This window comes from Rutilus rutilus, assembly GCF_951802725.1.
Source record: "Rutilus rutilus genome assembly, chromosome: 1".
NCBI lineage: Eukaryota > Metazoa > Chordata > Actinopteri > Cypriniformes > Leuciscidae > Rutilus > Rutilus rutilus.
Window position 1 is genome coordinate 34,706,099 of NC_140209.1, and position 17,080 is coordinate 34,723,178.

General features: G+C 39.0%; 1 protein-coding gene across 1 annotated transcript in view; it reads right to left on the bottom strand.

The window, feature by feature from the left end:
- Positions 1-14,845: 14,845 nt before the first annotated feature.
- The window catches only part of hs3st2 (heparan sulfate (glucosamine) 3-O-sulfotransferase 2), a 35,822-nt gene continuing 33,587 nt past the window's right edge, over positions 14,846-17,080 (bottom strand). The window contains exon 2 of the mRNA XM_084421133.1: positions 14,846-15,601. Coding sequence (XP_084277259.1) covers positions 14,983-15,601 — 619 coding nt within the window. The 3' untranslated portion in view covers positions 14,846-14,982. The remainder of the gene's footprint in view (positions 15,602-17,080) is intronic.

Sequence of the window (17,080 nt, forward strand, 5' to 3'; positions counted from 1 at the left end):
CTGACAAGCCCAACTAGGAGAGGAGGTGGAGATGGCGAAGGCATTCGAGTCTGCGCCCAGACAGTGTCTCGTCTAAAGATACCTTGAGAAAGACGTGTCGCTAAATGGGAGTTTTATCAGTACTCCTGCTGTTAATCATTAAAGAGAGACTGTGCCAGGTTTTGCATTCATAATAAATGGGTTTAAAAACAGGCAAAATTAAAACATACAGTAAGTATTATTTTAGAAGATAGCTATGTTTAAATGCATCCTTAAGAATATGACTGAAAGAAAAAGTCTTCATGTAAGCAACTCAGGGTACATTTACACGACAGCGATATGCTTAAAATAGAGACGTTTTTCATTTGAGTTTTCCGCGTACTGACGACACCATTGTCAAAACGATCTCCATCTACACGGATCCACGAAACCGATTAAAAACGCTGTATTCTGCTGCCACGCCATTAGATGGCGATGAAACACTATAGATTGAACACGTAACGTAATACTCGGTAATACACATGTGCATGACTTCATCGTCTTCAGAGATTCGCGTTTTTGTTGTTTACACAGAGACAGTTTTCAAAAACTTGCACTTTGAAACCCGTTTTCAAAAGTTTGCGTTTTCAGGCACCCAAAACGCTGTTTTGTCGTGTAAATGAACGGCTAAAACGCATAAAGAAGTTGGTAACATTTTATTTTGATGGTCCCTTTTGAACATTCTGTTGACCATATAAGTAACTTTGCAACTACATTTCAATTAACTCTCATCAGAGTATTAGTAGACTCTCTGCTTAATATCTGCTAACTCTTTATTGTGATGGTCCCCCAACAGACATTCTACTGACTTTAAGTAACTTTGCAACTACATATCAACTTATTCTAACCCAAACCCTACCAGTCTACAAATACTCTACTGACACTAATGATAGTTAGTAGACATGTAGGTGCAACTTATAGTCAACAGAATATGTTAAAGGGGCCATCAAAATAAAGTGAAACCAAAAAGTTTTACGTTTTTAGTGGGAAATGGTGTCGTGTAAACAGCCCCTCAATCAATGTTCCCTGCCCTTTATATATATATATATATATATATATATATATATATATATATATATAAATAATAGAAAGTGTTTTTCTATAGAAAGATATAATATAATAGAAAGTCTAATTTACTCTCCCCTCAAATACAGAAATTACAGAACTGAAAATATTTTTTAAGAATGTTGCATATGTGTTGTGAAATTAAGTTTTATAGTCCCCTTTTTTGGTGCAGGATAACAAAGCATGGCCTTCATTCATGAAACATGAGAACCAATTTCATTTTTTTTTTTTTTATCATGTATGCGTGGGCTTGTGCGTGTGGTTTTTCATTGTCTTTTCTCTGCATGGATGTGTCGAGACCTTGACTTCATCAAAGTTGCTAACTGTGTGTGCTGTGGCTCTAATAGCTCGCTCTTCATTAGTGTGGCACAAGAGATGTCAGATTGAGTATGTCAAGCATAAAGAATCAGAGGAGCCGCTTCCAGGTCTCCCAATTACACACCCTCATCAGCCACTGTTACCACTGCTTTTTAAACCAAACCACTTCTTTATGTCATACAATGCCTATTTTAGGAAAAGGGTGCAGTAGTGCTGATGACTGTTGCAAATTCAAAGCTGGAGCAGGAAAAGGTTTGCTCACATGATCGTCCTGTACATAATAAGTAATCCTTTGAAGGTGGGACATGCCTGTCATCCTATAAATCATCCATAGGCAAGTATTCCTCTCTGGCAAACGTAGCCAGGCACCGTTCTCATTATCCGGTGTGGGCTTGCCGCTTGGAGAAGAGCAGTGAGGTGAAATGCTTTGATAAAAATACTTCACAAATTCGCCGTCGCTATTAACGGCTCTCGCTCTCATGAGAATGTGATGAGGAGAGGGATGAGGAAAAACACACTGTGGTTTTAGCACCGATAAAATTGATTTAAAGCCGTATCAAAACACGACGAGCTTTTTACAAGTGTCATGTACTTTTACGGAGAGGGAACCATTTTCCAGCTCTGTGCTTTGCTCATCAGTTTCACAGCGCACGCAGCAGAGCAGAGGTGATTACTTTAGAGAATTAGATTTAATCACTTAAAATGCTGAGGGAACCTTTCTTGGGCCATTATACTGCTCTTAAAGTTTGCTTTGTTTATTCCCCATTGAACTTTATTTAATGAGTTTTAATGTTAGCCTGGAAGACTTCGTGTTTAAAATGTTTTATATATATATATATATATATATATATATATATATATATATATATATATATTATAAAAGCATTTACTTAAATATAATTTTTTACTTATAAATAAAGTAAAATAATATCTATTTTATTATTTAAAAGTACTTTCAAGAAAATGGAGGAAAAAGTTCACTTATTCAGCTCTGCACATTATAACACAATTATGTAGCCTATTCTTAATGAAAATGAAAAGAGGCATGCTAAATTTGGCACATTCAGAGAATGCAGTACACACTTTGGTGTCCCATGACCTTTTTGTAAGAATTAGAGAGACAAATCCCATGTTTTGTATGTTTTGAGAACTATTAGATCTATTAAATGAACTATTATCTAACAGAAAATTAACCTAGCATAAAAAGTAGCTAGTTTTAAACGGATCAAATGTCTCCCTGCCCTTTAAAATATGAATTTTTGACCTGTCACACCTCAAAGGATTTGACCAATTTTTTTTGACTGTACTACAGCATAATAATAATAATACCATAATATGTTTAGGAAACATGCTAGGTTCAAGTACTTGTTTCTCAGAAAAAAAAAAAACAATGTCTCAGAAAAAAACAATGTTACAGCCAGTTATTCTACATTGAAAAGATCGTTCCGTTTCGGAATGTCCATTTTTGCTTTGGAATGTGAGATCCCGCCCACTGCCAATTTACCTAGTAATATTTCGACACCCCGGGTTGCCATTTGGTGGAAAACGTCTAGGTTACGACTGTAACCTCTGTCCCCTGAGAACAGAGAATGAGACACTGCGTTGAAAAGCTATCCAATCACAGCAATCGAATTTGACAGGCGACAGCCTATGACGTCACTTCTAGTGCGACCCGGAAGTATAAAAGGGGCGCCTAGAGAACATGTCATCCACTTTCGTCTGATGGTACTGTTCAGCAGACATCCCCGAGACATGGCTAACGATGCAGTGTCTCGTTCCCTGTCCTCCAGACAAGGAAAAGCCTACCAAGGCCACTCAAGGGCTTGAAACCAACAGCTTTCATGGAAGGGGTTCCTTTAAGGGAATATGGCCAGGGGGTTTCGAAAGGAGTCCCGTCCAGTCACTTTCTGAGAGTCAGCGCCACAGGGAGGCTGACCTGATCAAATCTACTGACCTAGTCTTGCCAACAACTTGTCTGTTTTCCTAAACGGAATCTCTCACAAAACCAATAGTGAAACCGTATCATAGAGATGGGCATCCTGGAGAGTAGAACTCAGCAAAGAGCTTTATAACCCTTGCAAACGAGGGGATTAACTCTAGTCAATCCTACACAGTGCTTTGAAAGATTTTGGAGGCTGGGCACTCTAACAGGGGACCCTAAATAAGGGGAGCGCCTCCAGCTCTAGGGCTGATCTAGCAGGGAGGCCTCATGAGAGTCCTTCAACCTTCTAACTAGACTTAGGGTTAGCTAGGAAAATAATTATATATACTGTATATGACCAGGCTCTGGTCTGGAATCAGGGAGGCTCAAAGGGAGCCTACAACGTGATGATCTTAATTATTGCTAAAATCCACAACATAGTGGAGCCACCTTCAAGGATGCCTGTGAAGGCCTGCTTACTTGATAGCGATACTTGTTAGCAGAACTAGCCTCAGATATCATAGGTGTACTCACAGAAATACTGTGGGCCCGGTTTTTTCTACTTTACATTGCCAATGGACATTGTACTCAGCTAGAGCACTATCAACCCTTTAAACAAGGGGAGCAGAATCTTATGCTACCTGACTATCGAGGAGGCCTAAAGGCCCACAACTTCAATTATCAAAAGCGTCAGCCCATGGCCTGTCTCACAAAAGTGAGTACACCCCTCACATTTCAGCAAACATTTTAGTATATCTTCTCAAGGGACAACAATACTAAAGAAATGAAACTTGGATACACTGTAAAAAAAAACCCATCCCCAAGTCAAAATTTTCTAGTGACTGGTCACATCTAAATTTTTCAATTAGTCTGACGTATTATTTCTCATTGAGACAATGTTAACAGACTATTGCAACAAGAATTGCACTTGGGCCAATTAAAAAATTTAGATGTGACCAGTCACTAGAAAATTTTGACTTGGAGAGGCTAGAATTTTTTTACAGTGTAGATTTTAGAGTAGTCAATGTGCTGCATGTATAGCTACTGTCCTCTGAAAATAACTCAACATACAGCCTATTGTCAAAATAGCTGGCAGCAAAAGTGAGTACACCCTAAGTGAACATGTCAAATATTGTGTGTCAGTGCAAAGTGTCAATATTTTGTGTGAGCACTATTGTTATCTAGCACTGCCTTAATCCTCATGGGCATGGAGTTCACCAGAGCTGCACAGGTTGTTGCTGGGATCCTCTTCCATTCCTCCATAATGACATCATGGAGCTACTGGATGTTAGACACATGGTGCTTCTCCACCTTCCACTTGAGGACGCCCCACAGGTGATCAATAGGGTTCAGGTCTGGAGACATACTTGGCCACTCCATCACCTTCAGTTTCCTCAGCAAGGCAGTCGTCATCTTGGCGGTGTGTTTGGGGTTGTTATCATGCCGTTCGGCCCAGTTTCTGAAGGGAACAGTACATGTTGGAATCCATGTTTCCCTCAATGCAGCGCAGCTCCCCAGTACCAGCAGCACTCATGCAGCCCCAGACCATGATGCTACCACCACCATGATTGACTGTAGGCAAGACACAATTTTCTTGGTACTCTTCACCAGGGCGTTGCCATACATTGCCAAACAAGTTTATCTTAGTCTCATCAGGTCACAGGACATGGTTCCAGTAATTCATGCTCTTGGACAGGTTGCTTTCAGCAAACTGTTTGCGGGCTTTCTTGTGAGCCAGCTTCAGAAGAGGCTTCCTTCTGGGACGACGGCCATGCAAACTGACTTGTTGCAGTGTGTGGCGTATGGTCTGAGCACTGACCAAGCTTCTGCACCTGACGCACAGCATGAGGACTCAACTTCTTTGATTGACCCTTGCGAGGCCTGTTCCAAGTGGAACCCGTCTTGGAAAACCTCTGTGTGACCCTGGCCTATACTGTAACTCAGTTTCAGGGTGTTACCAATCTTCTTATAGCCTAGGCCATCTTTGTGAAGAGTAACAATTCTAATTCTCAAATCCTTAGAGAGTTCTTTGCCATGAGGTGCCATGTTGAACATCCAGTGGTCAGTATGAGAGAATTGTATTCAAATCACAAATTGTAACTGCTCTAATACAAGATACACAAATTTGTATGGCCCTGTCAAGCAGACAAAAACATGAAGGTGATGAACAGGACATACGTACATGACGTACAGCTATTATCACTTACTCACTTTTGTTGCCAGCTATTTTGACAATAATGCCTGTATGTTGAGTTATTTTCAGAGGACAGTAAACATATACTGCTATGCAAGCAGCACACTGACTGCTCTAAAACATATACAAGTTTCATTTCTATAGTATTATCCCTTGAGAAGATATACTCAAATGTTTGCTGAAATGTGAGGGGTGTACTCACTTTCATGAGATGACGTGTTTTAGGGGGGGTGAGTGTAATGGAGGCCAGCTAGTAGTTGCTGTGCGAGTAAACCTCACTCCTCTGATCTCAACAGCCCTCTAAGGGCTGCAGTCTTTAGCCTCTTTGTTAGAGTGCTTGACTCCCATGCCGGAGTCCGGAGACCCGGAACCCGGGTTCTCATATATATACAGTGAGGAAAATAAGTATTTGAACACCCTGCTATTTTGCAAGTTCTCCCACTTAGAAATCATGGACGGGTCTGAAATTGTCATTGTAGGTGCATGTCCACTGTGAGAGACATAATCAAAAAAAAAAAAAATCCAGAAATCACAATGTATGATTTTTTAACTATTTATTTGTATGATACAGCTGTAAATAAGTATTTGAACACCTGAGAAAATCAATGTTAATATTTGGTACAGTTGCAATTACAGAGGTCAAACGTTTCCTGTAGTTTTTCACCAGGTTTGCACACACTGCAGGAGGGATTTTGGCCCACTCCTCCACACAGATCTTCTCTAGATCAGTCAGGTTTCTGGGCTGTCGCTGAGAAACACAGAGTTTGAGCTCCCTCCAAAGATTCTCAATTGGGTTTAGGTCTGGAGACTGGCTAGGCCACGCCAGAACCTTGATATGCTTCTTACAGAGCCACTCCTTGGTTATCCTGGCTGTGTGCTTCGGGTCATTGTCATGTTGGAAGACCCAGCCTCGACCCATCTTCAATGCTCTAACTGAGGGAAGGAGGTTGTTCCCCAAAATCTCGCAATACATGGCCCCGGTCATCCTCTCCTTAATACAGTGCAGTCGCCCTGTCCCATGTGCAGAAAAACACCCCCAAAGCATGATGCTACCACCCCCATGCTTCACAGTAGGGATGGTGTTCTTGGGATGGTACTCATCATTCTTCTTCCTCCAAACACTTTTGGTGGAATTATGACCAAAAAGTTCTATTTTGGTCTTATCTGACCACATGACTTTCTCCCATGACTCCTCTGGATCATCCAAATGGTCATTGGCAAACTTAAGACGGGCCTTGACATGTGCTGGTTTAAGCAGGGGAACCTTCCGTGCCATGCATGATTTCAAACCATGACGTCTTAGTGTATTACTGTAACGAGGTATGTTGTTACGGGAAGAAGGAGGCAGGAACCGGCGAACATTTAAAGACTTTTAATGACAAAAATAAAACAAATACAAAAATGAAAGTAAAAGCCAGCAGTCGTCCGTGAGGGACACAGAATGATGTTCAACACAGAACATCAAATAAAACACAGGCCTGTTCCTCTCTCGCTCTTCACTGTCGTCGCTCCCCCTTTATGCTTCCGCTCCTCCGTGAGAGATGCGAGACCGGTGCGTCGCGCACGTGTCGCTCATTATCAATCACGCCACCGGCCTCGCGCCGTCCTCCCACGGCCCTCGACCTCGTCGTGCTCGCCACAATTACCAACAGTAACCTTGGAAACGGTGGTCCCAGCTCTTTTCAGGTCATTGACCAGCTCCTCCCGTGTAGTTCTGGGATTTTTCACCTTTCTTAGGATCATTGAGACCCCACGAGGTGAGATCTTGCATGGAGCCCCAGTCCGAGGGAGATTGACAGTCATGTTTAGCTTCTTCCATTTTCTAATGATTGCTCCAACAGTGGACCTTTTTTCACCAAGCTGCTTGGCAATTTCCCCGTAGCCCTTTCCAGCCTTATGGAGGTGTACAATTTTGTCTCTAGTGTCTTTGGACAGCTCTTTGGTCTTGGCCATGTTAGTAGTTGGATTCTTACTGATTGTATGGGGTGGACAGGTGTCTTTATGCAGCTAACGACCTCAAACAGGTGCATCTAAGATAATAAATGGAGTGGAGGTGGACATTTTAAAGGCAGACTAACAGGTCTTTGAGGGTTAGAATTCTAGCTGATAGACAGGTGTTCAAATACTTATTTGCAACTGTATCATACAAATAAATAGTTAAAAAATCATATATTGTGATTTCTGGATTTTTTTTTTTTTATTATGTCTCTCACAGTGGACATGCACCTACGATGACAATTTCAGACCCCTCCATGATTTCCAAGTGGGAGAACTTGCAAAATAGCAGGGTGTTCAAATACTTATTTTCCTCACTGTATATTTCTTATTATTGAAAACAGTTGTGTCCTGATAAATAAAAGTGTTTTTTTATTTATTTTAATTGCACTGACCCAAAACTTTTGAACGGTGGTGTATTTTCAGGTTGTTATGCACCTCGTTTCACTGACTATTATTGAAAAAGGAAAAAACAAACAAACCCAAAACTCATATTTTATTAATGAAAATTACCATTTGCATGGCTTATTAAAGGACCCAAATAAAGTGCTTACCTTTGCCACTTGAATCAGGTGTCATACATCCACAGTCTTGTGGCCTAAATAAATGTGACCAAGTTCAGTGCAGAAACAGCCTTTTTTTCTTTCTTTCTCTCTAACAAGAATTAACCAATACTGCATGAAGACAGACATTTCTGACATGCTGTTCATTAACTGAGACAGTGTTGTTACACTCATGGCCCTCTGATGGCCCTGCTCATTCTACATGCCAGTCTGAGCTCTAAATGCTGAAACCGCTGCAGGACACAAAACCGTCTCGGACTTGACAGCCGTGACAAGGGGTTGGCCTTATCAATTTGAGATGGAATGCTAATTGTGAGGCATTTCGCAGAAAACTTGTAGTGCTTTTGTGCAGACATTTTAAACAACCTACTTTGCTGTATAGAAGATTGCATCTCTTATGATTGATGCACAAACTCAGCTTCAGCAAACCCTGCTTTCCCTTGGTACTCTCACTTTTGAACAGTTCTCAGCAGGTATTTCCGCCCTTTGCCAATCCCATCTGTGGGATTTTGGGTACTTTTGACTTGGGAGATGTGTTTTTTTTTTTTTTTTTTTCATAGCATGACACAATGCTTTTCAAAATTATATGGCCAACCCGGGCAAGTTCTGTATAGTTGTATTGTAATATTGATGTATGTTGTGTGAGCATATGAAGGGCAACATTTTTTTACCATGGGCACTGTTTTGTTGAATTGTAATGAATTTCAGCAGATGGATGTTGACTCTTCAGCACCTCAAATGATGTTTCAAGTGTGGAGCAGTATGCTTCCTTTTGCTCATTAGCACGTCTATTTTTAATGTTGGTAATGGTGCAACATATTGTTGCTGTGCACATCCTAACCCTTAAGACTATATGAGTATATATCAGCTTAAGATGTTAAGTCCAAGTTTTTTAGAGGTTAAACTGATCAATTACAACTATTTGATGTTTAAGTTTGGTCTTTTTTGGAATAGCACACAATGGCTGACATGTCCTGAGAAATCACACCTGTTTCTTTGACAACCGTATGTTCATTAAATAGCCTTTTAGCCTTTGGAAAACAAGCCAATCAGAAATGTTTCAGACTTGTGGACATTTGTGCGTCCAAAACCACATATATAGTAGGTACTACATTTGGTTTAAAACTTGCTTTACAACCATTAATAAAGAAAGTTCTATATAGTATGAACGTGTGTAGTATGAATGCAATTCGGATGTATCATCCGTCATGTTGTCACTGTCATGTGACCAATTGTGTCGCTGGACTACCATTCACAAATTCTCTCCCGTGGCCTCATGGGATGGGTAACGTGACCATGGAACGCACACTTCAGTCATCCGGGTACTTTTCATGTACTGTTTTTTTTAATACTATGAATTCAGACATCCTATTCTCTCACATTCTGTTTTTTTGTGTACTATATAGTATGGATGTAGGCATATTTGAATGCAGGGCTTTGGTTGGCTGCAGTGTTCCCTCTAAGCTGCGCACCTGCATATATTTTTATATATAAAAAAAAATATATATATATATATTAAAGGGGTGGTATAATGCCCTTTTCACAAGATATAAAATAAGTCTTCGATGTCCCCAGAGTGTGTATGTGAAGTTTTAGCTCAAAATACCAGATATTTTCATATAGCATGTTAAAATTGTCAATGACCGTTTTGTGTCTGTTCCTTTAAATACAAATGAGCTGCTGCTCCCAGCACAGAGGGCGGAGCTTCAACAGCTTGTGTCCTTTTACCTCACACAGACATGCACTAAAAATTCCAAAAACTTTTAGCCTTTTATGTTCAAACCGGATTCAGACAATGATGGAGAGACTCAAGAAGAAGTGACAACATGTAGAATGCAATAGGAGGTTTCTGAATGGTTGGCTGATGAATTTATGTAGCTTATGTGTAGTTATCTTCTAGTCATTGATTAGCATATTCTGTCTTGATCATCTATAAATCGTGTTCCAGGGGTGGGGTTTATGTAAATTCTAGGGTTGGTGATGTCACTAACCCGGGAGGAATGTTGTGTAGTCCGATATGGTCGCACCAGCCGTTTGTTGTAGTCCTTAAAAAGCGATTTCTTTAAAATCAAATATCTCCCTTTGCTCTGAACTTTGAGCATTGTAACTTTGCAGATGATGTTTATGCTCAAACAGCAACATTACACACTAACTAAAGTTAAAATAGTGAAATCATAATCAACCACCCCTTTAATGGCAAATGTGAAGGCCCTTTTACACAAAAAGTGAAATGAAAATTCACACCTGCACAGTAAAGGGTGCAGCTCAGTAGGGATGGGTATCGAGAACCATTCCAAATTTCCCAGAACCGGTGATTCGATAAGAAACACTTATTTCGATTCCGCTTATCAGTGTGTGCATTTTAATGCGATTTTAAACCGGAAATATAAGACATTTTTCAAATTCGATTCTGCCAAACGATTCTGGTTCTGATTCCGGTTCCATTAAAATGATTAAACAATTAATAAAAAAAATAGTGGTAAGGAAAACTGCACAATACTAGGGTTGCGTATCATTTGAATCTGAATAATTCCGATTCTGCTTATCGATTCCTAATTTCGATTATTCTAAGTCTTATTGCAAAACATTTCGTTGTAGCTGAAAACCATGAACAAAAATCAACAGGCTAGGAACTTTTGCCTATGTTTTAAAAATACCATAACAAAAACAACTAGCCTAACTAATGCGCACACAGGAACCGATTAGCGGAATCGAAATGCATGTTTCTTATTGAATCACCGGTTCTGGGAAATTTGGAACCTGTTGTAAAATGGAATCGGTTCTCGACACCCATTCCTAGTTAAATGCCTTAAATAGGTTTTGTGTGTGTGTTTCAGGGGTTTAGATGACTATTAAATGTTTCCTGAAATTATTTAATAGATCGATCAAATAAAATAGAAATAGGACTTTAATGTTGAAACTGCATGATGTAAGCGGTTTTTGTGTGTACGCTGTACAGGCCTTTTATAAGGGATGTTTTTGCTCAGGTGGTTGAACTGTCCACCCAACAGAGACAATTAAGGGAACTTTAATTGGTTTGCTGATGTGCCATTATGGGCTGTGTTAGAAAAATGGCTGAAATTGCGCATCTTACCTTTAACATCCAGCACATCTAAATTAAAATCACAATTAAATTAATCTTATTTATCCTTGTATAAGGATAATAAAATATGGATTCTTCAGTGCTAGTTTGAGATGCATCAGCCACTGCATCTCTAGATATTACTATCTGCATCAGCCATTAAAAACTCCATATTGGTTGATCATTATGTGGGATGCTTTCATATGTCATTTAAAAGCACTAGACTAGAATAACATCCTAATGGACTTTCACACTCTCCAACCATCTCTGACAGGCAGACGAGGCATACCTGACTTTGTTGACATTACTTATTAAGGCCAGGGTACAAGATGCTTCTGAAAAGCTCAAAGTTCATGACATTTTCAGCACTGTCTGTTTATTTCTCGGTATTTACTTTGAAGGTTAAACTGGCCTCTACCAGTAATTGCGCTGTTTCCTCCTTCATGATCATAGCAAATCAATGGTAGACCTTTTCAGAGCTCACAGATGTGTTTTAAAGGACGAGCTAATGCTTGATTCATCTCTCTGAAAGATGGACTGAGGCCTTGCTTCATTCAAAATGCTGCAAATATACTGCATTTATAATAAAGGACATCACATAAAAGATGAAAGATAAACACCCATTAGATGAGTAAACCCACTATATTGTTTTCTCATTTATGGATTTTAACCAAAGCACTGTATAGCTGAAACCACTTTTTTTTTTTAAGTGAGGAGGAGCCATACCAGAACACTTTTGCACCGTTTTCTTTCTTCTGAAGTCTACTTATGTTTCTTGTACCAAAACCACTGTAATTTGAGGGGTTGTTTACACAACATGGTTTTCAACTAAAAACTGAAAATTTGTTATGCATTTTGGCCGTTCATATGCCAAATCCTAAGATCGGCAACTAATTATAATTCTGAGCTTGCATAATAAAGCGTTTAAAGTCATTTTCATTGATCCGGATTTCGCCTGTACACAAACCTTTTCAAAAACGTGAAGGGGAAACGTTTCTGTTTTTAAGTACAGTGTTGTTGTGTAAATTTATGCACCTTGAGTTGCTTCTGGTTTTAAGTTATACTGTTACGTATAGAATCAAAATGAAACACAAAAGCATGTTGAATTGCACTAACTGAAAAAACAAAAAAACCAAATCATTGCATTAACAGTTCTTGCATTTTAATGCATTGTATTTTCATTGCATTGTCACAAATTCAGTGGCTCAAATTCGGTTGGATGTTCAGCATTGCACGTCCAGGAATTTTTCTTTTTTCTTTTTCAATTTCAATTCAACATGCTTTTTTGTTTGAAAGACCTTTACTTTCATAGAAGTTTTACCGTTATCCACCGTGTATGAACTTGGACTTTTTTTTCTTACAGTACATATACTGTAATACTTGTTGTAATGTATGTAAACGACACCTGACATAGTTCACACTGTTCTTCATCAAGCTCATTATTCATTTAAATCTAAACATTATATTTACATTTATGATTTTGCTCATGGTTCACAGTGCATTCAAGCTATGCATTTAATCAGTTTCATCAGAGAATCAAAGAATCAAACCTCTGACCTGGCTGTTGCTAACACCATGAACGGCTGCTGTGATGATTACTGAATGACTGGGGAGAGAGCTGAGCGTTGAATGTTAGAGTATGTTTACATAGTGCATCAAAAAAGCAAGAAAATCCTAGTTTTACTTTTTACCATAGACAGTCATGCGCTGAATTACCTCTTCCTACTGTTTGAATTGTGCATCAAAATGACCAGTGAAAAGATATTTAAAGGGGTCATGACATGAGAAATCAAATTTGCCTTGATCTTTCGACATTTAATAGGTCGTTGTAACATTAAAACACCCTTCAAGTTTCATAGCTTAAAACGTCCTCCTCATTATCAACCGTATTTATTTAAAGATGGGGTATGTGATTCGCTTTTTTTCAAAATCACTTGAAATCCTATTCCTTTCCCACTTACAGCCACTGAGTTAGAAGCACTGAAATGAAAATGAAGCAATTTAATCATCTGTGGAACGGGCAGGACTTGAAAAACTCCAGCCAATCATTTCCAAGACCACCTAGAATCATTGGACAGTAAGTTCGTCAATCAAACGAATCTAACTAATTACTTTTCCCGTCGTTACAACGCCGTAAATTCGGTGCGTTACTATGCATTGATTGAATAAACTGTGTAATCTGTGAAGAAAATTTCAGATGGCACTTAGAGGCTTTTGCATCTGAACTCTTCATATATATATATATATATATATATATATACTTGATATTATTATTTTTGTGCAAAAAAAACTTTTATTAACATTATAAGCGAACCTCAAGGGACATATTAAAATAATAAAACAAATCATGTCATGACCCCTTAAATCTGTTGAACCAGTTTCTCTATTGGCCTTAAGAAATATCCATAAATAAATAAATTAAATTAAATTAAATTAAACACAGAGGTAGTTGTTCTCATTGCATGTACAGAACTTGAAGCAACTTCACGTATTGCAGTGAGGATGAAAGTGAATTTGGTTCTTTAGGATTTGTTTAATTTGTTTGTTTTTTTTGTATTACATTTCGTGAGATAAACGTAATGACACACCTCAGCAGTCATTGTATGCTTTATGGGTTTCTATTTCATATCAAGATGATTGACTTGGTTGATTGTTTTAAACAGTAACAGGATGGTGATGAATGAAACAAATGCTGTGCATACCAAACGCTGTGACACTGAACAACAGCTTCTCACTTAATCTGTTCGTTTAATGAGCTTGTGTGAGTTCTAAATGTATTAAAGCATTTCATGTCAAAGGCAAAGTCTCTTGAGCTACAGTACATACAACTTTGTTGTTTGCCCATATTTTGTCTTTTTAATATATTAAGAGCACTGGGTCTTAATCAGTTTGAGGTGTTCTGTTTCCTTTTGTCCCACAAACTGATTTAAGTGTATAGTTCAACCAAAAATGAAATGTCATCATTTATTCACCGTCCAAACCTGTTTAAAACTGTACCACCATTCAAAAGTTTGTGGTCAGTACAATTTTTTTTTTTTTCGTTTTTGAAAGATGACTTTTATGCCCACCAAGGCTGCTTTTTTTTCAAATCTGAAATAGAGAAAAATAGTAATTTTGTGAAATATTATTACAATTTAAAATAACTGTTTCCATAATGATGTATAGTGATGTCAAAGCTGAATTTTCAGCATCATTACTCCAGTCATCAGTGTCACTTGATCAGTCAGACATCATTCTAATATGATGATTTGCTGCTCAAGAAACATTTATTGTTATCAATGTTGAAAACAGTTGGGCTGCTTAATATTTTTGTGGAAACTTCAGGATTCTTAGATGAATAGAAAGTTCAAAAGAACAACATTTATTTGAAATAGAAATCTTTTGTAACATTGTAAATGTCTTTACTGTCACTTTTGATCAATTGAATGCATCCTTGCTAAATAAAAGTATTAATTTATAAAATAAAATAAAAACATACTGACCCCAAACTTTTGAATTGGTAGTGTATGTATATATATATATATATATATATATATATATACAAGTTATATAGTGTATAGAGATTTCAAACTTTAAAAAGGGTGCAGAAACACCATAAAACTATTATAAAAGTTGTTCATATGACTTTATATGAAATGACAAAACAGTACCCAGCACATTCTTCTTCAATATTTTCTTTTTTGCTCCACTCAAGAAAGAAAGTAATACAGGTTTGGAACGACATTAGGGTGAGTAAATGGTGACCGAATTTTAATTTTTGGGTGAAAAATCCCTTCAAGGTGGACTCATCAGCAGAAGAGAGAGGCTGGTTTCACCAAGGTCCTCCTCAGTCCCATCTGAAGTCATGACCCACCATTTCATAAAATTTCACATTGAATGGCCTATAAAATTCTCTAAGCTGCTCAATAACTTCCCGGTCAATCTGAACGTGAGTTCTGCCCTTGGACTTGCCCAGACAGCGGGGCTGGCTGCTGCTTTCCGGCTTCTTCAGGCACGGGAAGCCTTTCGTTCGGTTGAAGTAGAAGTGCTTGTCTGTGATGATGCGTTTGAGCCCCAGGAAGTCTTGCACCCGGCCCAGCTCTCCGGCCGGATCCGTGATGAGCCGCTCCCCGCTGACGAAATGAATCTGTGACAGACGGAAGTATTGCAGCCAGTTCTCCAGGTGTAGGATGTACATGCCTATGCGGATGGCATTCCAGGAGGTGTCCACGATGCCTTCACTCCTGTTCATGAATGCTAGGTCCTCAAAAGAGGGGATGTCAGGCTTCTTCGACAGGGTCTGTGTGTAGTCGGAGATCGCCCTTGTTACCGGGTTTCGCACTACAACAATCAGCTTCGTTTCACGAGACATGTTTGAGATGCGTCGCGGTGCCTCCCGTGTTACAAAGTAACTCGGTGTTTTCTCCATGGTGATTTGGCTGTCCAGAGTCCGTGGCATAAGGCCCCTGTGAAAACAGAAATATTAATCAAAATGAATGAAAAGCATAGGAAAGGTTCACAATGGTGGCTTTTCACTTAAGCCACCTACTCTAATATTGGCACACTTGGTAAATATGTGCAAAACAACAGTAAAAAAAAAGTGTTAAAATTCAGCACGCAACTCCCTAATGTCCCTACAGACATGAATGATACATCGAATTGTTGGGGTGTGCTATTGCTTTTCCAAGCAGTCTGACATTTGACAAACAATAAAATAAGGAAAACAAATTCTATAGACATGCATTGAAGGATGAACCACTCTTTTGACTTGATTAAGCAACCATCTTGCAATCAGCTTGCAATCACACACACATTTCCTCAGAGAACATGTTCAAATGTATTATATTTAATTGATGAAACTATAGCACTGCTATTTTCTTTTCACAGCCTTGTGAGGAAAAAGTGAGATAGCTTGTGGAATGTGGTCACCCCTCAAATTAGTGTAGACTTCAGCATGACAAATAGGAATTCAGTTACAGAAAGTGACAAAATAATCAGAGCACACACAAGAGGTTTTAATTCTCGCAGCCAATATTTCCAGTCTCTTATCTCCCCGGTGAGTGTGATGCTGAAGGGTATGGGGAAATTATCAAATCTCAGGCACATCCTTTACTTCTGCTCATAAATCACCATCACCTGCATTACAGATGCACAATAGAGAGAAAGGCTTCGGCAAATCTGGGACATGCGAAATAGGTCGTTATTTTCACAAGTTTTCTTCAAGAAACCATCGAGTCCAGCTTTAGAGTTGTTCTTACTTGAACTGATGAACTACATAAGGTGATATCCACTTAGTCACAATTCTGTTGTTGTAGGAGTTAGCGTATTAATAGTGCCGTGAGCAGTTGTTTTGGAATGACACGAAGAAAACTTCCCTCTCACCTGACAGATATCACTGAAACAGGTGTCTTGAGAAATCACACTAGTTTCTGCGAGAGCCCTAGGCAGAAAAACTGCTATCTGAATGCAGGATTTTACCGTTTAGCTAGTCAGAACGCTCCAAAGTGCTAAGTCATTTTGAGAGCTAACATGTCAATCCAGGGTGGGATTTTTGAGGGAGGGGACAGCATAATTCAGTGGTGTAAGTTAGCAAAACGGCTAATATTTTAGAAATATTGTCCGACTTGAGACAGCGCCGACGCCATGTGACTGTGACGTATGGCATCAAAGTACCGCGAGAGCGATTCGAGAACAGCCGGCTGATTCATTCTGCGCTGCTTCTCCAGAGCGGCTGCACGAGCTCTGATGACGACACAACTGTTCCACGATTGGCCGAATCCACCGCATGACAACGATCACGAGTGTTTGTGTTTATTCAAACGCCTTCAGTTCCACTACTGCTCACAAATCAGCATTTTTATAACAGTAAAATCTCTTTTCATGTAGTCTTTTCATTATATTGTGCCATGTTTATCAAAATAAAACTGATTAAAAAAACGTAGACC